Source organism: Oryzias melastigma, linkage group LG17, assembly GCF_002922805.2.
Source record: "Oryzias melastigma strain HK-1 linkage group LG17, ASM292280v2, whole genome shotgun sequence".
NCBI classification, from domain to species: Eukaryota; Metazoa; Chordata; class Actinopteri; order Beloniformes; family Adrianichthyidae; genus Oryzias; species Oryzias melastigma.
The window spans coordinates 31,364,574-31,390,316 of NC_050528.1; the positions used below are offsets into that span (position 1 = coordinate 31,364,574).

The window sequence follows — 25,743 nt, forward strand, 5'->3', positions numbered from 1 at the left end:
GAATCTTTTTATACAACCATGTCTTCATGATTTGTGTTGCTGCTCATCTGTTTGGTTACAGAAGCACAACTTCAAAAAGTGGAAGAGAGATATTAAAAACAGTAAAATGATAGAATATTTTAATAATTATTTTAGTCATGGAAATAAGTGAAAATGTTACAGGTTTACTCTGGATGAAGACAGTTGTTCATATTTTTTATATTTTTCTAACTATTGACGCTTATCTATAAAAATATGTATTTCTTTTTTTGGCCAATCAGTTACATTTCATTTAACAGATTTGTCTAATCTGAAGTATTATGAGCAGTTCTAGGTTTGTAATAAAACTAAAAGGTATTAATCTTTTTTTCCACAATATTTCTGTTTTGGATGAACACAATTGTCAGATCAAGCTCTGAAAAAGCTCATCCAGATGTCAGATACCTGACTTCAGCCGTGAGTCATGCTCAATAACTGGTGTCCACACAGGAAGCCGAGCCTCCGATAACTTCTGCGGTGTGTAACGGAGACTTAGAGGCCATTCAGGAAGAACATGTAAGACCCCTGCTGCCTTCGTGGAAAATGTGAATGGTTGCATGGAAGTGTCCTGCTCTTCATCGATCGGACTGGCCCTTTTAGTCTGCGTTGTCTAGACTTGGTAGCAGCTTCTGAGGTTGTGCTTGACAGTGGGTTTTATTGGTGAATGTGCTACATGCAGCATGTGATGGACAGTTTAGGATGCAATCTTCATTGTCTGAGTCTTCTCTACATTGATAGCAGCTTCTGTGCCATGCTTGTTTGTTGCATACCAAGCATGGGATGTGTGAATGCAAGCAAGTGTTTTGTTAAAGACCCGCTTCAGTGACAATGGTGTTTTTAACATGTTGTTGTGGCATTTTTCTGGGGATAGAGGACATATAGAAAGGAAATTAGATTCAGAATTAAATTTTTGAGTATTTCTTTATTTAAACCATGGTAAATCAGGAGCAGAAAAAAATGCAGTCTGAAAAGGATTGTGGATGTGACCAAAAAAAAAAAAATACACTGGTGGGTCACAAGCTCCAGCCATTTTTGTTGCACCGGTAATGTTATGCTGGGGTTGTAAGGCATGGACGTGTCTTCGTCCTGTTAATCTATGATTTAGTTCACACCAGAAGCGTCGCGGTCCTCCGCAGTGCAGCGATCATTTCAGCGTCTGGTCTATTTTTGGCGCGAGCTTCGAGCGATCTCCATCAATCCTGGCAGGAGGTTAAGCCAAGACACACGAGAAAATCCACATATAATCAATTTTTCACAATAAAATACAGCTATTGACAAATGCAATCATATTTTTGTATCTAAACAGGCTGTAGGGAAGAAAATACAGTATTCACCCCTTATTCACAGGGGTTAGGGACCGGAGACCTTCGGGAATACGGCAAATACGTGAATATGGAAAACCCCAGTCTCCATTTCACCCCCGCAGCTGAAGAATGTCTGTTACAATCCATACTCCTCAAAAACCCTTCTGATCATGCTTTGAAAACAATTATTGGAACATTGGAGTATTGCTCAACATAAAGAGTTTTTTTTATTATCCAGAACAATAGAGTGCATCTGTTTCATGAGGACTGTCTCTCTGTGCCCTAGAAAAGCGCATGCTTCATCCAACATTAGTTAAGTGCGAGAGGGCATCTGTATCCGGAATTTGCCAGTTTATTCCAAAATAAACACCTGCTGAGGATGATAATTATCCTGCGCCATTACCAGGATATTTCTGAGCCACTTCTGAGTCAGCTGATGCCATTTCTCCATGCAGGCTCGCTGTGAGTGTGCGCCTTTGTGTGTGCTTGTGTGCATAGCAGATGGGCTGACATGCTCTTCAACTGCACTCCCCTCCTGGGAAATTCCAGCTGCTGCCGCAGCACCTTTAGAAGCAGAAATTTCCTACAAGTATCTTGAGTTGTGGGGGTTTTTGTGACAAACCGGCGGAGTCAGGTGACTGAAAAAACAGATCAACGTAGTGGGCTGACTACGGAGCGGGGAGTGGGGTTTTGGGGTGTCTAAAAACACAATTAATGACAGAGAGGCAGACACCAGTTGGCAACAAGTCAAGATGGACGACGTCAAATTAATTGTAGTAGCTCTCAATAACCACACGGGCAGAAGCGCCTGTTGACCGTCGGGAAAAAATACGCGTCTAGTGTGAACTGGAGGTGAAGCGGATTCCGCGAGCTCTCCACTTCCGCGTGCGGTGTGAACCTGGCGTAAGGGGCTGTGAGCTAGCGCTAGAGCATGTAAACAAATAACTCTCAGTTATAGGAAAGGGGGATGGCCTTACTCCAAATGTCCCTCCCACAACTCAGAGGTGGATTTCTAATGATCTCCTGCCGCTCTGCAGAAACTATGTCCTAAGAAACGACACAGGCTTTTTAAATTTTGGCTAAAATTAATATAATCATAGAAAACCCACTGGGAACATTTTGAAAATAGATCAAAAAAAGATTGGAGTGGGATTTTAATAAATGTGGAATTAAAAAAGGGAAAGAAGTGGGAAAAATACCCTGACTATGGTTGAAAACATGCACACAACTGTGTAAAAACAGATCTTAAAGCAAAACTGCATATATTAATGTGTGAAATTAACAGTAAATTACATAAAACCAACGTGCCTTTAATGAATTGCTGTCAGACCTGGTGGCCAAAGATGTGAGTGAGTGCAATCACACATAGTTGATGGTAACTGTGGTATGGCTTTATAGTTATGCTTTTCTCGCTGTCTCACAGGTAATAAATCTGATTACAAAAATAATTTAGCACAAAAACTTCAAATAAATAAATAACGTTCTTTTTTTTAATTTACTCATAAAATCAGTGTTTTTTCTTGTAATTTTGAACTTCGCTGAGCAGAAAAATTTGAGCTGGAACAGCTCAATCAGGCAGATATTGATTTGTCCCTAACAACCACAGTGAGTGAATTTCAATTAGATTTTGCATTCCATCCTCCTATCAAGCCAGCCGCTCCACGTTTGTCAAAAGTAGATATCAAAACGGAGTATTTCTTCATTACAAACTGCGACTATCCTGCTTTAGTCATCTCTGCCTCGTCACTCATATGTCACTTTGTCACACCCAACTGTCTGACATGGTTGTTGTTCTTACAGCTTAAAAATGGAGGTGAGATCAAGCTGGAGCCCTTATCAGCTGCCCTGGTTCGATCTGTGGCAGCCATCACCTCCCAGTCCTCCCTCGCCACAGCCATTACAATGCCAGGCGCCAACAACAATGAGGATTGGTTTCATTCAGCAAAGTGCACCGCCATTCCCTACATCCCTGCCCAACAACAGCCTCCCAGCAGCACTAGCATCCACCAGGAGAGGGCGCCGAGGTACTTCTCCTTGACCCAGAGCGGGGACCCCGGCCACCCTGAGACAGAGCTCAACTCCTCCCCTCTCCTCCCAATAGGAGAGGCAACCCGGCTTCCTCTCGTTCCCACCTCCTCTGCCGATCAGTGGCAGCAGGGGGAGACTGTGGAGGAGGGTTGGAAAGGGCGGCAAAAAGAGGAGGTTGGGGGGAGACAGCAGGGAGGAGCCAGGGAAGACATCCAAGGTGGCAAGCTTCAGTCCTCCAGCAGGGACAGAGAGGACGGGCTGCAGCATCACCAGCTCTCTGCTGAGCCTCCTTTGTGGCGCGACGAGCCGGAGCTTCTGCCCAGCAGGAGAGCCGCAGACGGAGACTCCCAGAGAGGAGACAGAAGAGGAAGAGGAGGAGAACTGAGAGAAACTGGAGCAGCTCATGCTTCCTCTTTAGAGGATCAGGCGGGGACCGGGACCCGGAGCCAGGGAGGCTTTCCAGGTATGAGATGCTCCAGAGATGGAGAAGTGTGAGACAAAAAAAGGAAAAGCTTAGTAGATGCTGAAAAGAAGCAGGTAGAGGAAACAAAGAACAAGAGATGGAAGATGAGATAAAAAATGCAGCTCTTACTATGGTCTCATCCAGCTCTAACCAATGATTGTCAGATACACACACAGACGTCCCAGCTGGGAGTGTTTGATTAGACTAACACAGACAGGCGTACGACTCTGCATCTAATTAGCATATTTTTCCACGCGTCTTCCTCGTGGATCCCTTTGTCTGGGAAGAGGAAGTCCTTTCCTGACATGCTGTTTGATGCACGGATCAGCAGAGATTTTCAGATTGAAGTATGTTGTATGTCACGGCCCAAAAAGGGGGTTGTGGTTTCTCTGCGGCACATTGTGCCTGTGGACAGCTGTGTTACAGTGAAACGGGCCTGACCTGTTTTCATGTGCTAATGCAGAGAGTGTCCAGGGGTGGTCTGCTCCCTTTCATTCACACAAACTGTGCAGAGGAAGAGGTGGAAGCTCTGGGAGAGTGTAGAGCAGTTGTTCTGCACTTAAATAAAGCAATTAAGGGACAAGCGGGGCACAATGGGAGCATTATCTTCAGGCTGCAGTTAGTTCTGCACGACTCATCCACATGAACATTGAAGAACCCTTCCCTGACTCTCATCAGCACCAGAGGTCTAACAGACTTTACACTAACCAACACTACAGACAAAGTACAAGCCTAAATTATGATTAAATAAAATCTCTAAAACAGTCGTCATGATTACAGTGCTTGACCTAGTTATGTTCTGATGAAAGGATCCAATAGAAAACGAAGGCGAGTTCTGGTCTCCAAAGCATTGCTGATGCTCACAACACTTTAAAACCAAACAGGAAAAACTACAAAACAGTAGTAGAACAAATACAGCTTAACAAAACTCACATTCAACAACGTCCAACAAAACACCATACACACACAAACAAAACAAGAAACCAATAAAGAAAATAAATAAGAAAAAGAGCAATTTATGATGGAGAATATAACAAACATGCTTCCTTTCCTCCAAGAAAGTATATTAAATATTTACTTCTAGAGGTCCATATAGGTCAGAACCATCCCTCTTTAGAACCCACTGAATCCCTTTTGGGGGCACGGGGTTGTTGGAGCCTATCCCAGCAACTGCTAAAAATAAGATGTAGGGTTTACCCAATTCCCACTCTGATGCAGAGAAACACACAGCCACACACTCACATGCACAACTAAGGACAGTATAAAGATGCCACTTAAACTATGGAGCATGTTTTTGGAGTGTTGGAGGAAACCAGAATTTCCAGATAAAAGCTTCACATGAACGAGGAGAACATGCAAACTCCACAGAGAAAGGACCAAACCTGGCCATGAACCAAGGCCTTCTCACTGTGAGACAACAACAAAAGAAACAAAGCAGTTATCATCAGTATTTTACCATTTTAATTGCAATATTGCAAAATAACTAATATATCAGTCGGAATGCAAACACACTGACAACACTAGTGCTTTTCATGCTTTAGATATACAACAACAGCTCAGTAACCAGGGTTCTAGTTGGTTTACATTTCCTGGTTTGTTCTTTAGATCTGCTTTACTGTGTTTACTGCATTTTTGCTTCATTTTTTGGGGTTCATCAAAATATATTGTTTTTATTTATTATGTTTCATTTTTATGGAAAGGCTTCTCATGTATTCTATCCTGTTTCCTTACATCAGGGGCGTCAAACTTAATCGCACGCCAGGGCCAAAATCCAAAACACACTTTAGTTTGCAGGCCAAATAAGATACGTTTTTATTGAACCCACTAAAATTAAAATTTTTAAACTTTAAACTTTCTTACATAAATACGAACAAAAACAGACAGAAATATTATTCCAGACTAAATTAACTTAAACCTTGAATAACTTTCAATATTTTGCTCTCCATAGAAATATGTTTTGTCAAAATTATACAAGTTAGAAATGACTAAATGCTAAAAGAAAAAAAACACTTTTCTTTACTCTTATGTAATTTTATATGAGAAACTACAATTATAAATATCCCAAAAGATTTTAAACTTCATAAAATATAACCTGTTAAGATTACACAAATGTGAACATGCTGCCGAACAAAACAAACAAAGCCTGCGAATAAAGATAAAATGTGTGCCCCCGAGCCTTGACTTTGACACATGTGCCTGACATAGATCTGTAACTACTAGAATAGGCTTCATCTCTTAAATCTGTTGCTGAGAAAATCTGTGCTGCCGTCAAGACAAACAATCGTTTGTGGTTAGAACGTCTCATAGCCATCTCTGAAGAGGTGCAGAAGTGATGTCTTTGAATGCATCACCAACCTCACTCTGAAAAGTACAATCCTCTGCTTCATCTATTGGTTACTTGACATTTGTAAAACCTCAGTTTTTAAATGAGCTCAATCTTTTCTTTCCAGACTCGTTGGATCATCCAGTGACGCTGAGGCCACTCGTAGCTAAAGTCTCCTCCAGGACGGTTTCCCACGTTTCCAACAGCCAGCAGCAGCAGCATCAGAAAAACAGCATCCGGCCTCCTCAGACGCTTCCTAAACCCTCATCCTACACCCAGCCGCCACCGACTTACCCCAAACTTTTCACTCACTCCCCACAAACCCAGCCCAAGCCTCAGGGATTCGTCCAGTCACTCCCCAAACCTTTCCAGCCTCAGCCTAAAGCTCAGGGGCCTCCTCAGACTCCCCCTAAACCTCAGTACTTTCCCCAGACTCTGGTCAAGCCCCAGTCGCTGCCCCTGGACAACAGCGAGGACTTCAGCAGAAACAGCTCTGGAAACCTGCTGTCCCCGACAGAGTCTGGAGACACACTGTCTGACGGCATGTCTGCACAACAGATGTCCATCAGAGAGAGGTGGGCGTCTCGCTCAGAGTACACTCAGATTAAACTCTGCCTGTGTGTTTTTGGATAGTCGGGAAATTAACAGCAAAAACACCCAGGCAGGATGGGAAAAGTCAGTTGCAGAAATCACAAAAAAAAACATCAAATATGTTTTTTTGGGCGTATGGAAATAAATAATAAAGAATTAAAGAACAGATAAAACCACAATAAACCAGACTTAACATTAGTGGATTCAGACAAAAAGAGAAATTTGGCTGTATTAAAAAAAAAAAAAACATGTAGAGAATCTTCAGAAGACCAACCAAATACCTTCACATGAACCTTTAATGATGAAAGAAAACACTGTAATTCTTCATTTGTGGACTTGTTGAATTAAAGTTACATTTCAGGTGATGATGCAAATAAAATAAACACTTTCCCTAGTATCTCATAGATACAAATGCAACATGAAGTAAATTAGTTAATAGGATTTAGGCTTGCTTAGATTGGAATACATAGACAGCATCATTGAGGGTGGAACTGATTCTGTTGCATCTATCCACCAGCAATAACTCCCAAACCCTCAGAAGGATGTCTGCCTGCTTTACAAACTTCAACAATAATCAGCAACCATTTCATTATTGAATTAGAACAGAGATAATGGAAAGGTTGAATGAAATTAGGAACAGAACAAAACAGGAGAACAAGACGAAGCTGCAAAGAGAAAACCAACATTGCAATTTCACAAAGGTTGACTTGGTTAAAAGCAGTAAATCTGATTTCATTTTAAATGAATATATATATATATATATATATATATATATATATATATATATATATATATATATATATATTCCTATCAGGAAACAGAAACAGAGACAATGAATGCAGTTTTTCCCTGGTTATTCCTCCTGGAGAACAGAGGTTTGTTAAGCTCTTTCATCTTTTCAGGTGACAGGAAGGTATTTTTAGCCTTATCGGGTTCCTCCGGGATTTATTTGACTCCACAGCATGCCCTCATTTCTGCCCCGTCCACACTCAAACAATGGAGCTAATGACACCCTTTCTTTTACCTCTCAGTCACTCCTTATGAGGGCTGAGTTTACTCCAAGCAGATCTGACCTGCTTTGTCTGAGTCATTTTCTTTCACTCATGTAAAACCTAAAAAAGATTACTTCATTTAGAACTATTTTGCATTTTAAAAAACTAACAGAAAAATCTATCTCAGCTCATTTAATGCTGGTTCTCAGTGAATCGGAGTTACTAGAGTTGGAGTCGCACAGCCGCCATCCAGTTAAGCTCCTCCGCCGATTTGTATTCACCATCTGAAGCACCAAAAATGGTGATATCTGCAGCAGAACTGGACTGGGAACAACAGAAAAAGGTGACCCGCTTAGGTGTGTGACATGGAAGACTGGATTCATGTGCAGAAAGGTTCTGGATTGAAGCTTGTTTAAGAATAAACATAACTGAAGCCAAATGCAGTTCAAAAGGTAACCACTAGAACCACAAGTAAACACTGTTACAGTAATTTATAAACACCAAAGAGAAAGTGTCTGATTTTTTTAGTTTGAAAAATATATTTTTGTCAAAATTTTATGATTTCATACTCATAAAAATAAATCATTTTTAATATTTAGATATCTTAAAAAATTACTTAGTGATTTATTTTGATATAGCACATAAACCTGAGCATGGTCTTTAAAATGACAGGCGTCCATCATCATGGACACATCAACTTTACTCTTATCAGGTTTAGAATAGAATAGAGTAGAGTAGAATAGAATAGAATAGATATTTAATTGATCTCTAGAAAAAATTACATGGGGACATTGATGTTTAGGCCATTTGTTGATCTTAGTTGTCATTTTTGCCTCTGCTAGAATGACTGCTACACTTGCTCATGTAAAATCTTTGGCAAAAACACACATCAAGATTTTAAGTTAATCAACCGATACATTTCTATCTTGATCAGAATTCCCCATACCAACACAGCTGATTACCCAAAGAGGTTCCCATATTTCTTGTTAAGAATCAATGTTTTGTGGAATCAAAAATTGACTGGACATCATAAACAAAAAGCTAACTTAATGATAAGGAAATGGTTTCTTCATTGGAGGTTATTGAGCATGTTCAGCTTTGAGCAAACAAGCATTCATTCATTCATGCAGCAGCAGCAATTACATCAGAGTTCAACGATGATTCTTCTCGTCTCTGTCAGAGTGGCCCTCCTGAAGAAGAGCGGTGAAGAAGACTGGAAGAACAGGATCAACAAGAAACAGGAAGTGGTCAAAGTGGCGTCCAGCGAGCAGCAGCCTCAGCAGTGGGAGGCGGAGGAGACCGGCCAGAAGAAGGTCCGAGCACTAAAATCTACCAACTGATGCAGCATCCTCCGCCAGCACCAAATATTTTCAGAATTTCACGCTGATCAAAAACATATCAATAAATATAAACTATTATTGTTTTTTTTTTTTTTTTGGTGAGTGAAAGTCTTGCATCTCTTGATTTTAGTCACGACAAACAGAAATGAAGTGTTTAGATTCAGCAGCATATGTGTTCAAGAAATACTATTCACTCCTATTTCTGAGAATCTGTGTGTTTTTAAAACCACATTCATTTAAAAAGCTTAAAAATGTACAAAGTTGAGCAGTTCAACTTCACCATTTTCCTGTAGCTCATCCATTCATTAGTATTCTGTGGGGGGACCTGCCTGCTTAAAGCCTGAAGGCTGCTCGCCCCCTGAAACTCCTGGTAACAATAGCCACATCCCCTCCGCTGAACTGAGCCTTGTTCCTGTGTTTAACCCCTCAGGAGGACGGGGTCCGGGACCACTCCGCTGTCTCTGGGTCGGAGCAGTTGTGGGTAAGAGCTGTTGGCAGACCTGAACCCACCCGCTTTGTGTGGGAACTTTGTTTTCCAGTCACAGATTAATCAGGATGTTGTGTTCGTGGGTCTTCTGCTTGAAGATTTTTCTCTATCTGGTCAAACAAGGAAACAAAATGGCAGCTCATCCTTCTGGTTTCTCAAAAAAGCCTTTTTTTTGATTGTTTGAAAAACTGTCCTGACAAAATGCACAAAAGCATTTCTTGTTTACACAGACAACAGTTGGTTAGTCATTGCTTGTATATTTGAACTGGACTGAGTGAGTGTGACGTCACCTTAAAAATTGACTCACTTCCAGCTCCATCAAAATTAAGCAAATTCAGTTGCTGTTTTTCCACCATCTTGGAGCCAGATGACGTCAGTAAGCAGTGATTGGTCCCAGTCAGTCTGAGTCAATATTTCTATGTCAACCAATCTTGCAAATTAGGAGTAAACTTATTGAAAGTCAACGGTTCCTCTTGTGTCAACATTCTGTTACCATCCACAGTATTAACGGGTCAGTTTCAACTCTCAAATCAGCTTTAAAGTACACTAAAAACAATAACCTATCACCCAATTTTTGTGTCATTTCTTGATTATCTTGTTAGGCTTCCTTATCCATGGAAATGTTGTTCTCATTATCTTTTTCTGTTGGTCTCTGGGCCTTTAAAAAATATGTTTTCCTTTAGGAATTCAATAAAAACTGAAAAAATAACCTCACAAGAATCTATAAATAGATCAAAAGTTGATGTGTTACTTTAATTTTACTGAGGGGTTTAGAACACATCTGTGAAATTAATTTGCTATTTTTCAATTTAAAATGAACTCTAGTAACTTTTCTCATGTTAAGGGTCAGTTTGGACCCCTTCATATTTTGTTCAAGAACATGTAAATATACAGGTACATACTTATTTTGCCAGCAATAGAACTTTAATCCAAACACATTGGAACACAAACAACCAACCAACCAAACAAATTATACCAATGAAAACCACTTAAATCTCCCAATAGTATTAGAAATCTAAATCAGAGAAAAGTTGTTGTGTCTGGACGTGTTTGCGTTTGTTTATTCTGCAACTATACTGGACAAACGAGTGTCCTCTGAGGTTCACATGGTTGAGAGAGGAGGTGACTGTCAGTGTGTCGACCAAAATCCACTAATGATTTTAATTTTGGCTCCAAATATTGCTTTATAAAATTATTTTATGTATATGGGTCAAAAACAACCCGAACACCATAAAGGACATAATTTCAAACAGAGCATTTTAGAGATAAAATACAAAAATAGACTTTGATTGAAATCAAGGTTGCTGACAAAGTCAAAAAGCTTTGATAGAATAAATACATTTAAGTGATTATTTTATGCAATTAAAATCTAAAAGGGGTCAGTGCTGACCCTATAAGACTAAAGCAGTGTGAGTTAAATGGGATCTGTTATCTGCTAAAAACAGACGTTTTAGTGATTCGGGAAATGATCTATGACAAATCTAAAAGTCAATTCTCTGCCTGAAACTGACATTTTTGACCTTACAAACATTTATGCTCAATCCACACAGCATGTGAGCTTCAGACGTAGGTTTTAGCCAACGCGCCTTCGTGCCGACATTTTCTGGTTTTGTGTTTCTCCTCTCTGCATCCCTCCCTTGTTTCCCTCCACCTTTGTTTGTCTTGCATGTCATGCATTTCCTCTTTTCCTATCCTGTCGTTCAACCTTCCATCCCCCTCTGCATCCCCAGGAGCCCGTCTTCTCCTCCACTTTTTCTCCTCCCATCTCCCTTGGGCAAAAGTGTCAGTATATTGATCATCATGCTCAGGTAAGGCGGTGGAGCTTGAAAGAGACGCATAATCTACAGGGGATGTTTTCTTTTGCTTGGTTTGCAGCTACTCATGTGAAAGTCATTCTGTGTGTTACTGAGGTTTCACCATTAACAACATGAGGATAAATCAGTGTGCAGTTGTCGCTCCACTAAAGACCAAATGTGGCTCTGCAGCACTTTGGATGCTTGACTGCATTTGACTGTTGTTTTATTTCCTCGCTCTGATGCTACCACTTCTCACATGGCTGCTCCCGAAACACTGACGTTCTGGAAGTTATGTAAGAGGTGAAGTGCAGGACTGCAAAACCATCAAGAGCTGATTTACTGAAAGTTTGTGTGTGATAAAATCAACAAAATGAACAGTTTGTGCAAAAACAAGTTGCACTTGATTTGGTAACTGGATTGTGTTTGTTTAGTGAAATAATGTGCTTCCATCTACTTTGAGTATTTCCCATGGGTAAAAATGCAGTGTGGGCATTTCTGGTGCAAGAGCAGCTGACCTTGCAAGCCTTCACTGCCATGAGTTTCTTTGAAAGGATATTACTGGCCATCAGTGCAGACACAGCCTGACCACCAGCCGAGTGTGCTGCATAACTGCTCTTATTAGCAATCATGTCACAGAAAACAGGGTGCAATACGAACATAATAGATGTCAGAGCACCAGATAGAGAAAAGGAAGCTTAAAATTGCATTTCCACGTATTTCTTTATTCAAAGCTCCCCTGCTCCCCTCTATTCTGATGCATCCACTTGAAGACAAATAGATTTATGCACGTCTTTGCTTTCCTCGTCTGAGCTGGAATCTGGATCAAAACTGTACGGGTGGATAGCTCTGATATTGCTCATTATTTTAGCTGCACAGGTAATGTTAGGTTTGGGTTGTGAGAGGCTGTAAGCTAGTGGGAGAGCATGTAAACAGAGACCTCTCAGTATCTGTGAGGGGACGCCATTGGTCCCGCCCACATCTCAAAGGGGAATTTCTAAGAATTACTGTTGCTCTGCAGAGACGATGTCATAGAATATGACACTTTTAAAAAAAAATTACCCTAAAAACAGCATAAATATAATTAAAAGACCACTGGGAACGCTTTAAAAATATATAAAGATGATGGGAGTGGGTATTAAAATTTTGTGTTCTTTATTTAGAATATTAGTAATTAGGTCATTTTGTCGTGATCTGCTGAACACTCTATAAAAACTCCAAATTTGGGCCTGTGGGAGCCCATGGTGCAGAAGTAAAGTGGTCAGCCTCTGACTGAAAAGGTGCAGGATCAGTTCCTGTCTTGCCTGCCCAGTTGTCAAGATGCTAAAACCCTCATTGCTGTTGGTGGTTGGATATAGTGAGCAACATATACGGTATCAGAGTGTGAATGAGTGTGAATGGGAGCGCTTTGGCTTCCATCCAGATAGAAAAACACTATATAAGTGTATGCCATTTGTCATTTGGGACTAACTTGATTTCATCCCCTAATTGAATTTAATTGTGTCTGCGCAGAATGCTGGGGAGGAAATTGAGGCCCAGATGAGCATTGAAGAGAGGAAACAGAGGATTTCAACTCGAGAGGACGCTTGGAAGACAAAGGGGAAAGGAGCAGCCAACGACTCCAACCAGTACACAGTCGCAGCACGAATGGTTAAGAAAGGTCCGTTCACACATCACCAGTAGAATAAACTAACTTAATAACCAAGCTGTTAAATGTGAGGGGAATGGTTTTCTGAGTTTTGTCGTTGAAGAGGGTTTTCTCTCTAATGTTGTGTGAATTTTCTGTCTCGTTGTCCACAGGCCTGGCAGCCTCCTCCTCGGTCATCAGTCCCATCCTCTCACCGGTCTCCACCAAACTCAAGAGCAGTGCAGCAATGGTCAAAGCACATGAGGGTGAGGAGGACCATCAAAACCAAACTTACCCTTTTTGATTACTTAAAAGTCCCCTATGATGAATATCCTGTTTTCAGAGTTTTTAACATGTCTGTGTCATTTTTCTCATGAAGGAGAACAAATATAATAAGAAATAATTTAGTTTTAGCGTTTCCAAGTATTTTCTCCTTAAATCTCTGTCAATCAAACTGTCTTGGACAGACTCTGTTTGAATGAATGATCTTCTTTCCATCAACAGCTCTGCTGCACATGCACTAAACCCTCATCTGGTTTTGCTAGAGAGAAACCTGTGATTTTAAAGATTGTTTCTTGCAATCTCAGATTACGGATATGATCAAAAAATAACCTAATATTGACATACGGATGAATCTCTCTGCAAGCCTAAAACCAATCCTGTAGTCTGTCACCATGACAACTCAACTGTGCCTGTAGAAACAAACATCATCCCGAGATCTGTAAACAAATGACGCACACAAAAAACGTCATCTGAATTTTTAAGTAATTGTAAATCATTTATAACAGTATATTATAATAGCTGGTGATGTGACAACTTGACAGGAAACATGTCTTCATTATATTTTTTTCTTAATAAACACCTTTTTTTCAGAAATTGAGGCAAGACCTGAGATGGAATCCGACAAAAAGCTCGACAAGTTAGAGAGTTTCATAGGACGTTTGAATAGCAAAGGTACAAACTTTCACCTTTTTTATCATCCTTACAGTTAAAATACTGTAGTAAGGAGAGGCTGTTTATGCTGTATCTGTTTCCAAAGCTTTAAATATGGATTTTAAATTCTGCTGTTTTGGGACTGGTACTGTTTAGTGGCAGGTTTGCAGGAAACCACTATAACAGTGACGGAGAAGGCGGTCAAAGAAGTCATGAAGCTGGACGATGAGATCTTCTCCAAGTTCTACAAACGCGTGGCAGAATTTCCTCGCATGCCCACCAGAATTGAGCTCAGTGAAGACTTTGACTCTATTTTTGGTTCTCAGAGTCCCAAGTAAGAAAATACATTTTTAGAAAAAAAAAAGTTATGTCTTCATCCTCGAAGAAGCTAAAGCTGCGATTTCCTCTCAGGCTGACTTCAGCCATGGTGCAGCACAGGCTGGCAGTTCGTCCATCCAGGAATGTCCGATCCTCTAGGAACCCTCTGAAGATGCTGGCAGCCAGAGAAGACATCCGACACGAGTACACTGAGCAGAGACTCAATGTTGCCCAGGTGGAGAGCAAGAGGATAAAGGCTGAGAAGAGCGAGCGTAAGGACAATATATTAAAAGCAATAAATGAGAATGGAGAGGTGTAGTTCAAGATAAAACACATTTTTAGGGTTTGACAAACTATACATAATCTACAAATGAGACAGCTTCAAAATTCATGAGAAGTAAACCTTCACTTTTTTAACTTTAGTTCATCAATAATAGGTAATAAACTGCAAATGGCTTGATAGCTCAACTTATAGATCCAATGCTCAATTTTTATTAAACTTGGTGCAACCCTGTTACAACTTTACGCAGGCAACAGGGTTTCATATCTAAACTAGTATGAGCTTTTTTCACGGGTAGAAGTTAATTGTTTAGCTAGCTGTTACTGATTACCAAGAGGCAAAACCTGCATTTGTAAATAAGTACAATAATAATTATTATATTTACAATAATTGTCTTTTCTGATTATATGTGTAACAGGATTGCATGGGCTTGCATTCAATCAAAGGTAACTAAAAACATAGAAAATGTTAAAAAAGCAAAACATATATTTTCTCCTCCATTCTTTTGGAAAACTGTTGGATGACGTAAAATCCAGAATATTATTTTGGTATGCTTGATTCTTCTTCTATTGAGCAAAAAAAAGTTATGGTAACAGGGTTGCGTGCATGTTGTGATAAACATGTTCTACGGATAATTACAGTTATTTGAAATATTGTTTTTATCAAACAAATGTTCACACAGTTTCTCGATATACAAAAGAAACAAAAAATACCATAGAAGCAATTTTAAATTCGATTAGAAGTGTTTTTATAGGATTTAATTTGGACATGGGGAGGATGACAAAGGTAAAAATAACATTTTAGGGGTACTCCGGACTCATTTGGTATTTTAAAACTATTTTCAAGCATTCTTTTCTCTTAGTTTTATTGTAAATTCATAGTACATTTGCTTAAAAACTGCAAGCTTTTTGTTTTGTATGTGGAACATCAAAAATGTGTTGGTTGGGATGCAAAACCTCCTCTGATTCTGGAATGACCTAAATGCTTTTTTTAACCTTTTAGCGAGTAAAACGTCCGAGTACTCCGAGGCAGCTCTGGCAGGTCTGGCCAGCAAGGAGAACTTCAGCAGTGTGAGTCTGCGCAGCATCAGCCTCACAGAGCAGAGCTCCAACAACAGCGCAGTGCCATATAAGAGCCTCATGCTCATGCAGGTCAAAGGTAACAGCTGTTCCCAACATCATTTGATTGTATCTACAGTTTATCAGCATCTTATGCACAAGTAATAAACATATATTGCAATATATGGATGGAAAATCTATTTATTTTTATTGATTCATATTAAATCTATAATTCATTGGAGTTCAAAAAACATTGTCATAATTGCTCGTATCTTTGTTGAAATAGTTTTATTTTTGTTTGTGTACTTGTATCATATATTACATCATATATAAATACATTAATAATATGTCTTTCAGTATAGGATTTATGTTATTTGATATTGTAGGACATTTCTTTATATATCAGTATATTTTAGACAATGTATTTTAGGAAGTATATCACAACATATTTCATAGAATGTCTGTGTAGGTTCTCAGTCATCCAGGTCATGATAAATTCAAAAACATTATTTAGAGAAAAATGCAACAGGTTCACAAAAAGTCGTGTCCAGGTGATTTTTTTTGTCTAAATAAACTTGTTGAATATTTCATAGAATATTTTTGAAACATTAGAGTTTTTAATAAATTACTTTTTTAAATTGAGTAAACCATCAACTAAATTTTTTATTTGATGAAAGCTAATAATTTTTAATGTGACAAATTACAAAACTTTTGTTAAATGATCCAATGTTTCACTTTTTTCAGTGTAGATTATAATAAATTATAACACTGCATTTTAGAACAATTAAGAATAAATCAGAATATATTGCATTGTCTATTACAAATACAGAAATAATTGCTGTAATTAACATCCTAAAAATACATTACTTCCTGACATGGCACATATTGTCAAGTCATTGTTGGTAAATGTATTGAGAGATATATTGTTGTTTTATCAGGGATGTGATCGTTTTACTTTGAGTCACCAGAATTTACTAAACTGAGTGATCTCTTTGTGTTTAGGTCGGCGTCATGTTCAGACCAGATTAGTGGAGCCCCGAGCTTCTTCTCTGAACAGCGGAGACTGTTTCCTGCTGGTGACTCCAGAGCACTGCTTTGTTTGGCTCGGAGAGTTCTCAAATGTCATTGAGAAGGCTAAAGTGAGTATGCAAAACTTTGAGCAGAAAGTCCTTCATAATTCTGCTCCTCTTCTTTGCACTTTCTGACTCATGAGGTCATCTGTTCTCATCAACTAACATACAGCTTCCTACCATTCTATTTCCCAGAGGATGTTCACCCAAACTCTTTCAAAAAGTTTTGTTTTTTTTGCTGGGGTTTGGATGTTTTAATAAAGAAAACTCACTGTTGTTGGTTTCTCTTTGCAGGCGATGGATTTGGCCACCTACATTCAGACAAAGAAGGACATGGGCTGCAGAGCCAACCAGCTGCAGACTGTTGAAGAAGGGGTTGACCCACAGGGTGCAGATATGCAACAGTTCTGGACCATCCTTGGAGGACAGATGCCTTACCAGCGTAAGAAATGACTGTATATATATAAACATACAATACCTCTGTGATGCTTTTATTAAAACACTTTTATGATTGTGATGCAGCCGCGGGCCCACCAGAGGAGGATGAGCAGTTTGAGAACGGCATCGTGGAAACCAACTGTATCTTCAGGCTGCTGGACGATAAACTGGTTCCTGATGATGAAGAGTGGGGGAAGAACCCTCACAGCTCCCTGTTGTCATCTAAGGAGGTGAATGCTCGTCTGTAGATCAGTACCTGCTAGGCTTTTATTGCAGTGATTATACGGAGTGTTCATCCGATCCAGCTCTGACTGACATTGACAGGCTAAACAATACCTGGAGGTGGGCTGTGGACATGCTAATTTTGGCAAGCTGGCCTTTGGATAGCACCGAACAATAGGCTGCAAAACCACATGTTTGCCAGCTCCAGCTTCATGCAGACTCTGACTCTGACAGGTGCACCAGACACAAAAGAAATAACACGACACGCATAGTTTACCGTCAGCGCTCAGAGCTCCACTACTTTGCAGACTAATTTGAAAGCTTGGGTATAATCTCAGATTACTTTCTTATACCGCAAAAACTGAATCTAAAAGGAACTGGTTTAAAAATGGATCTAGAAAATGTCTTTAGTAAAATAATCCTAGTTTAATAAAACATATCTGTTAAGAATATTTTTCTCACCTCACTAGCAGATTCGTTTGCGTATTTAAATAAAATCTACCAAATGAGAAAGCATTTTTGACTAATTTCTAAGAGGCCTGTTTTGCAGTGTGTAGTTAGCTTTTGTCCTTTTGACCTTGAAACAAAAATAAGTACAAGTTTTTCCATCGATGAACAATAATTTTCTTCTCAAACACCTACTCCAATGAAAATGGTCTTTTTTGTGTTTTTAACATGTTCTTGTAGCATTTTTTCATAGTATAGGACCTACCTAAAATAATTTATGATTAAAACTTTGTTCATGAGTATTTCTTGATTCAAATTGAATCAGAAAAGTGAATGCTTGAAATTACATAGATTAGTGATGTGGCTACTGAAATGCCAAAGTGCTCCCTGGCCCACTCACACTTAAGTGTGCCAGAAATGATCAAAGTATAACACTTGTGCTGTAGCGAATTGCAATTCTGGTTCAAAACCATAAGACTGGATTGATCCAACATTGCTCATGGTTATTTTTACACTGCTAATGTTAGCTTGAGGCTATAAGCTTGCGCGTGAGCATGAAAACCGGCCTTTTAGCGACAGGGAAGGAGTGGGTTGCTCTGTGCTGACAGACCTGCAAACAACCCAGAACTGTATTTCTAATGAGCTACTGCCATTGTGTGTAAAATCTGTCTTAATAAATGACAAATGGTTTTTTGTTTTTGGCTAAAGACTTCAATTAAAAGATAACTGGGAACAACTTTAGGATAGAAAAAAATATGATTGGAGTGGAACTTAAAGCTATGCTCACACTGCCATTGGCAACGCATGTTCAAGCACTTACTTCAAATTGACAGTCTATGTAAAAGCACATTTTGGACTTTTGCGTTCAAAATGCAAGTTTCTACAACCATTTTTTGGCTTGATGTACTAAACAAGTGGCAGCTGAACACACGCTGTAAGTTAAACCATTGGAACTTTAGCCAATCAGGGACTCTGATTTGGTAGTGATGCATGAATGGTGTCCTTTGAATTCACGGAAGAGCCAACTGTTTGAAAATTGATCATGAAGGAGAAATTAATAATTGCAGTTTGTGCCCGGCTGGATTTCTATGACACCAAGTCTTTCGTTTATCAAAATAGAGCTGTGAAAGAAGAAGCCAGAAGCAGGGTTCATGAGGTTTTCACCGCTTTGAGAGTTTGTACTAAGCCTCTTCTAACTGTAGATGGCAGACATCCACTATTATACAGTAAAATGAGAGGAAGCCCCTCCCTGATTGTCCAGTGTGAACACTATGGGCTAAACTCATGCTCAGAGCTGCAGACTTGTTCACACTGAACACGCGTCACATGACCGGTGTGTTTGCAGATTTCAAGCTAATTACAGATCCACACAGATCTTTGTTTATTATGAATTTATAGGCATGTTTTAGTGGTTTTGCTGAGCTTTCCTCTTTATTCCGCATGAATAAACAGATTCTGCTTTTTTTGCTTCTGAAAATTTAGCAAACATTCAGTTTACTTTACTTTACTTGAAATGACCGAAGGTATTTCTGTCTTTTACGTAGCTTACAGTTGACTGTGCTCTCCTGTGGTTGCAGGTTCTTGTGTTTGACTTTGGCAGCGAGGTGTATGTTTGGCATGGCAAAGAAGTGACTCTGGCACAGAGGAAGGTGGCCTTCCAGCTGGCCAAACACCTGTGGAACGGCACCTTTGATTACACCTGCTGTGACATCAACCCGCTGGACCCGGGAGGCTGCAACACCCTCATACCCAGGTCTGCTTTGTCACCAGAACCAGAGAATTCCCACAAAGGCTTTTACTTTCTGGTGTTTCTCCTCTAAGCTGCTTGATTTGTGAAACGCTAGCTCCTCTTTTTTTGCTCACAGAAAAGGTCAGGGCCGTCCAGATTGGGCAATATTTGGCAGACTGACAGAGCACAACGAGACTGTTTTGTTTAAGGAGAAGTTTGTGGATTGGACAGAAGCAAAGTCTCCCACCCTGAAAGAAAGTGTTGAGCCTATACCGGAGTCAAAGGTACGAACCCAGGACCGAAGCACACAGATAAACACCAGGAAGTTTCCTCACTTCAACTCCTGTTCCTTGCAGGAGGCTCCAGGACGAGAGTGTCGACCGTACGATGCCACCCTGATGCTGCCCGTCATCTGCTCACCTATTTGCACTATTTTAGAGGGAGTGAACGTGGGCCGCGGCTACGGCCCGGTGGAGACAGAAGACCGCATGAGGCTCCAGGAGATCAGTACGGTGTGTGTGGATGTCTGGCACATTCTGGAGTTTGATTACAGCCGTTTGCCGCGACAGAGCATCGGCCAGTTCCACGAGGGAGACGCATACGTGGTCAAGTGGAAGTACATGGTCAGCACTTCAGGTCTGTCACCAAACATGAGCTCATTCCTTTCTGATTTGACTTTATAAATGGTAATCAAACGGGGAAGTTGGAGGCTGACTCCGCCCACAGCTGAAATGAGAAATCCAGTCAGAGGGGCGGGGCTGGGGGACAGGACTATTATCATTACTGGAGCTGCAGATCATGCGTGAGACTTCTGAAATGACGTGGTCAACAGACAAAAAAAGTGGATTTAAGGTTTGAGCACCCGTTAAATTGAATTAAATTGCAACAGCAGGTGTCAGCAAAAATTTGAAAATTGCAATCAAAAGTTAATATTTGTAAAAATACCCTAAAGTTTGTTGATGCTTTGTGATTCTGTTTCTGCAGTTGGTCGCAGGCAGAACCCTGATGCGAGGAGCAGCGGGCCGGGGAAGGAGAAATGCTGCTACTTTTTTTGGCAGGGTCGACACTCCACCGTCAGCGAGAAGGGAACATCGGCGCTGATGACAGTGGAGTTGAATGAGAAGAGGGGAGCTCAGGTACGATAGTCTGCCCTCTGGGCGTCAGCAAGCAAAACCTTAAAGGAGCAATAACTCCGAACATGATTCGCGTGGCGGATGCGGCCAGTTTCTGTTGGGCAGTTTGTAAGAGGATCCTGAGTAAAAGCACTAAAAACAGCACTAAAATCAGAGGGCAAGTTTAAGAGTTTTATTGCAGAGGACTCTTATTGTCCAGGGGTCAGGTGAGACCGGGGTTGAGAGCTGGAGCTTGGCTGGCAGGCAGACTTTAAGGCAGAGCAGGTAGAGCAGGCAAAGTTTGAATATCTGAAGTTTCACAGGTCGCTGCATCGCGTCTACCAATCAGAAACTCAGTGGTTTTCACTCTCGAGGTGGAGCTCACTCTCTCGATATGCCGGCAGACAGAGAGCCTCTGCGGGGTGCGAAGGCTGCTAGGTCGGGCCTCATCGAGACATTAAAAAAATACGAGGAAAATGGTCTCCTTAATTTATTTTTTCCCCTTTGGGTTAATACGAGACAGTCAGCCTTCAAGTTCAGCCGCAGAGACGCAGAAACACCATGGAAGTGACTGTCATACAGACACAGCCCCCTGTACTGGGACAATCTTTAATGATAATCATATAAACCCAAACATAAAGACATGATTACTGATGTTTTCGTAGAACTATTCACACTAAATAAGCCTGAGTTCTTAACATCACTTGTGTTTTCCATACATTCCAATTGGCATATCTACAGACACCACTCCTTATGGCGATCATCCTATAATCGCTATAAGCAAATTTGTAAATTTGTCACGAGACAAAAGAGGGGCAGAGCACGGGAATTTGTCACATGAATCGCATTCGGTGTGAAAGCACCTTAAGCTGTCAGAAGAAGATGTTCCTTTTGCTTGTGATCGTCAGTTTCATCTGTTGTTGTGCGTTTCAGGTCCAAGTTCAACAAGGAAAGGAGCCACCAGCTTTCCTTCAGTGCTTTAACGGAGGGATGATCATTCATGCTGGAAAAAGAGAAGAAGAGGAGGAAAACACTCAGAGTAAACGTTTACAAGCTTCTCCCTGACAGTATTGAAGTGTATATTGAATGAAATTCCTTTCCTTCCAATTTGATATTCCTTATTTCAATTTTTTGTGACTCAAGTTGTTTTTGCATTTAGATAAAAAAGAAAAACAGGTTTAATATTTACCTAACTATGCATGCTCTTGTCTGCAGGCGAGTGGCGTCTTTACTGTGTGCGAGGGGAGGTGCCGGTGGAGGGCCATCTGCTGGAAGTGGCATGTCACTGCAGCAGCCTGCGCTCCCGAGCCTCCATGATCCTGCTCAACATCAACAAGGCTGTCATTTACCTGTGGCACGGCTGCAAGAGCCAGCTGCACACCCGCAGTGTGGGAAACACCGCCGCGCTCAAGATCAAAGAACAGTGAGCTCCTGTTAGCGCTGATGTGCCTCCATGTCGGATCTGAGGGTTTTCAGCGTCTCTGGGCCTTTTCAGGTGTCCTCTGGAAGCGGGCCTCCACTGCAGCAGCAACGTCACAATTCACGAGTGTGATGAGGGAGCAGAGCCTCCAGGTTTCTGGGAGGCGCTGGGGAGGAAGGACAGAAAGGCTTATGACTGCATGCTGCAAGGTACCAGATCTTTTGCCTCTGTTAAGGTCAGAGGTTAAAATGAATTGCCTGTGCAGGGTTTTGTCTGTAAAGCCCCTTGGGGGACAAGTTGATTCTTTAAGTCTTTTGTAAACAAATCTGAGCTTATTTGATTTAAAGATTAAAAATTATTCAAATTGATCAGTTGTGTTTGACCTGTGGGTGGAATTTTGACCAGATAAATCAATTTACTGATGTGATAATCAGCTTGAAAAGTTACCTACAGCTTTGACTTGAATTTCCTCAGATCCAGGTAAATTCAACTTCACGCCGCGGCTCTTCCAGCTGAGCAGCACGTCTGGAGACTTTGTGGCCACTGAGTTCTTTCATCCGTCCGGAGCTGCAGACCTGGTCAGCTCGCTGCCCTTCCTCCAGGAAGACCTTTACAACGCACCGCAGCCTGGTGGGACACAAACACCAGATGTTATTTACCTGTTTACTGTATCATATTTGCTCTTATATCAAAAACTTTAGATTTTACTTTTTAATCTAATATTTTCTCTGGAAAAATGTGTCCTAATTTAAATCCACTGGTCAATTTTTAGGAAAGACTAAAGTATTGCTCAATCTTTAAATTAAAAGTGTGTTTCATGTTTTCTTTGTATTAAGAAGTTATAAATAAGCTTTTTGGTGTTTTATATTTAGTCTCTATATTTTTGAAAATAGTTTAGTATTCTAGTTTAAATTATTGAGATTAGTTTTATTGCTTTGACTATATTTCTGTGCATTTGCCTTATTGTGACACACTTAGGACACTTGCTTTTTTAAATATAATACAGTACAGCAGTAAATCTGAGCTTATATTATAGTTGTCAAAAATAAGTAAAAATACATCATCCTGAATATTGAGAAACACTTACATTTACAAAAGTATAAGCAAAAATATAATTTTAGGTAATCATTCACAAAATGTCCTGTTTGTAGCACTTTTCTACCTTTCTATCAGAAGTGCGTCAGCTTTCATAAGATATGTGAAAGAAGATTTTTGAAACGTGGAAGCAAAAAAAAAAGAAATATCTCTGAAATTGTTATTTTTCCATTTAGGTATTTTGTGTTAGAATGAAATACAATTTTATGACACATCTGTTTGGAGTGTCTTGTGCTTTTTCACATTTCTGCAATTATTTCAAAGGGATCAAAAATGTGTGTCTCTGTAAAAAAAAAATCCCTAATGTAGTATTCATCTCCCCTCTGGCACAGCTTTGTTCATGGTGGATAACTTCCACGAGGTCTACCTGTGGAAGGGCTGGTGGCCTCAGGACAGTGAGAGCACCGGCTCGGCCCGCATCCGCTGGGACGCCGACAGGAAGTGTGCCATGCAGACCGTGCTGCAGTACTGCAAAGGTGAGAACATCGGCACAGACATACATAACCTTCCTTTTACAGGCTTTGGATGGATATTTAATGAAAATGTTAACACAGAGCAAAAGGATTCACATCATTTTCAATATGTTGGATTTTTCTGAGTATCATGGGTCCCTGGGTACAGTCTCACCAGACACAGGAATGAGTGAATGAATGAAGGAATGAATGAATGAATGAATGAATGAATGAAATGGTTTATTTCAAGCAATCAGGTCATAATACAAGTGATAACAAATCTCATAATAAATCACTAGTAGATTGCTTGAAAGGGAGTGAGAAGAGGTAAACTTATATAATCCCACCCCGACTCGACCATACCATTTTCTCTACATGAATTATCAATATCCGGTTCAGGACTTAATATCAAATATTTATACAATTTAGGAACAAGTTTAAGGCCACGTAGTCGTTCTTTGTTGTTATGACTGACAGACTGTGGAGTTGAGAGACACGTCTGCTGCTCGTGACCGGAACCAGAATGGATGAACCAAAGGCCAAGGCTCAAGTGTCATTATTATTGCTTTTTTAATTTTTTTTTTTTTCTCAAATTCCTAATTTTTTTATATCATTTTCCTACATGTTTCCAGGATCTTCCTATGTTTTTATTTTCTATTTTGTTACATAAACTAAAGTTTGAAGTAAAAAATACTACTGGTATTCTAACTTACCAGTGATCCACACTTACATCTCGGCTGGATTCTTGTAATTCACTTTTATTCGGGGTTAGCCAGTCCTCTCTTTCACAGTAGCAGCTGGTTCCAAACGCCGCTGCTTGTATGCTGGTTGGAGCACGAAAGAGAGAACACATCACACCCATCCTGGGTTCCCTCCACTGGCTGCCTGTTTGTTTTAGGGTTCAGTTTAAGATTCTTGTATTTGTTTTTAAACCCTTGAATGGTCTCGCCCCACCTTACCTCTCAAAGCTTCTCTGTCCCAACACTCCTCCCCGGTGCCTCCGGTCTGCTGATCAGCTTCTCCTGGAGGTACCGAGGGCTAAGAGGAAGTGTAGAGGAGATCCAGCCTTTTCCATCTGTGCACCAAAGCTCTCGAACACTCTGCCTTTGAACATTCGTGATGCGTCGTCTCTGTCCATTTTTAAAACTAAGCTTAAAACCCATTTTTACAGCCAAAAATATATACTCTGTTTTTACTTTGTTCTTGCTCTGTTTTAAATCTGTTTTTACTGTTTTGGCTTTTAGTTGGTTTATGCTTAAATTTGATCTATTAGTGTTCTTGGTGTTTTAATGTACAGCGCACTCTGGCTGTGTTAGAGCACTTTATAATTAAATTTGATTTGATTTGATATGTTGTCATATTTTAATCTATTTTTTTATGAGATGTACTTTTTATTTGGTTTATTATATTGGGTATATTTTCATTGCCATTGCAGCAATGGTAGTGAAAAATATTTGATTCAGAGTAAGGTTAAGGCAGCAAGTCACAACCAGAGACCCGTCAAAACAACATATTACATCTAAATCGAGTCTAAACTGGTTGGCAAACTACTTTGGCAAACTGGCATTAGAATTAAAATGGAATTATCTGAGTAAAAATGAACTTTTTGACATTTTACTAATATTAACCCTACAACATTAAAAAGTTTCACCTTCACTTTTGCTGAGTAATTTTTACCCGGAATAACACATCTGATAAAAAATATTTCTCATAACAAAATAGATCAAAATATGACAACACATGATAAATACGAGTATTTTTTTTTTCATTTTAAACTGTGGTTTATGTTACAAAATGGAAAATAAAAACCTAGGAAGATCCTAAAAACAAAAATGCTTGAAAATTACTGAGAAATTAAAGATTTGAGAACAAAAAAATCCTAAAATAGAAAGACTATGATACTGGAGACTTGTCCTTTGGTCTCCCCATTCCTGGGAGATGTGAGACTTCACCCAGGCACCCATGACACTCAGAAAAATGCAACAAATTGAAAATCATGTAAATGCTTTTGCTTGGGGGTAAATCACCTGGGAATAGGGCTCCAGAGTTAAAAAGTAAAATAAAGATGACAAAAATTGCTTTAAATTTTTGACATAAAGACAAGTTAATGTGTAGAATTTATTTTATTGAAGAAATAGCACCAACTCCTTCCTAATTTTAAGATTGAAAGAGTTTTTGCCTTAAAATTTGCTTAATTTCACCG

The 25,743-nt window shown here is 39.9% G+C and overlaps 1 protein-coding gene across 8 annotated transcripts in view; it reads left to right on the forward strand.

Moving 5' to 3' along the window:
* Positions 1–25,743, forward strand: part of LOC112150924 (supervillin) — a 61,946-nt gene that overhangs the window by 30,247 nt on the left and 5,956 nt on the right. For 4 of the 8 annotated variants that reach the window (XM_024279525.2, XM_024279492.2, XM_024279464.1 and 1 more), the window contains 24 exons: positions 469–534; positions 3,123–3,813; positions 6,264–6,711; positions 8,900–9,032; positions 9,490–9,540; positions 11,277–11,354; positions 12,852–12,999; positions 13,140–13,232; positions 13,840–13,920; positions 14,056–14,233; positions 14,311–14,489; positions 15,500–15,655; positions 16,558–16,694; positions 16,920–17,067; positions 17,148–17,293; positions 19,310–19,485; positions 19,598–19,745; positions 19,818–20,097; positions 20,446–20,597; positions 21,507–21,612; positions 21,789–21,996; positions 22,069–22,202; positions 22,468–22,623; positions 23,421–23,564. In XM_024279525.2, coding sequence (XP_024135293.1) covers positions 469–534; positions 3,123–3,813; positions 6,264–6,711; positions 8,900–9,032; positions 9,490–9,540; positions 11,277–11,354; positions 12,852–12,999; positions 13,140–13,232; positions 13,840–13,920; positions 14,056–14,233; positions 14,311–14,489; positions 15,500–15,655; positions 16,558–16,694; positions 16,920–17,067; positions 17,148–17,293; positions 19,310–19,485; positions 19,598–19,745; positions 19,818–20,097; positions 20,446–20,597; positions 21,507–21,612; positions 21,789–21,996; positions 22,069–22,202; positions 22,468–22,623; positions 23,421–23,564 — 4,237 coding nt within the window. The remainder of the gene's footprint in view (positions 1–468; positions 535–3,122; positions 3,814–6,263; positions 6,712–8,899; positions 9,033–9,489; positions 9,541–11,276; positions 11,355–12,851; positions 13,000–13,139; positions 13,233–13,839; positions 13,921–14,055; positions 14,234–14,310; positions 14,490–15,499; positions 15,656–16,557; positions 16,695–16,919; positions 17,068–17,147; positions 17,294–19,309; positions 19,486–19,597; positions 19,746–19,817; positions 20,098–20,445; positions 20,598–21,506; positions 21,613–21,788; positions 21,997–22,068; positions 22,203–22,467; positions 22,624–23,420; positions 23,565–25,743) is intronic. The other 4 variants (XM_024279472.1, XM_024279508.1, XM_024279516.1 and 1 more) reach the window with 4 other exon arrangements.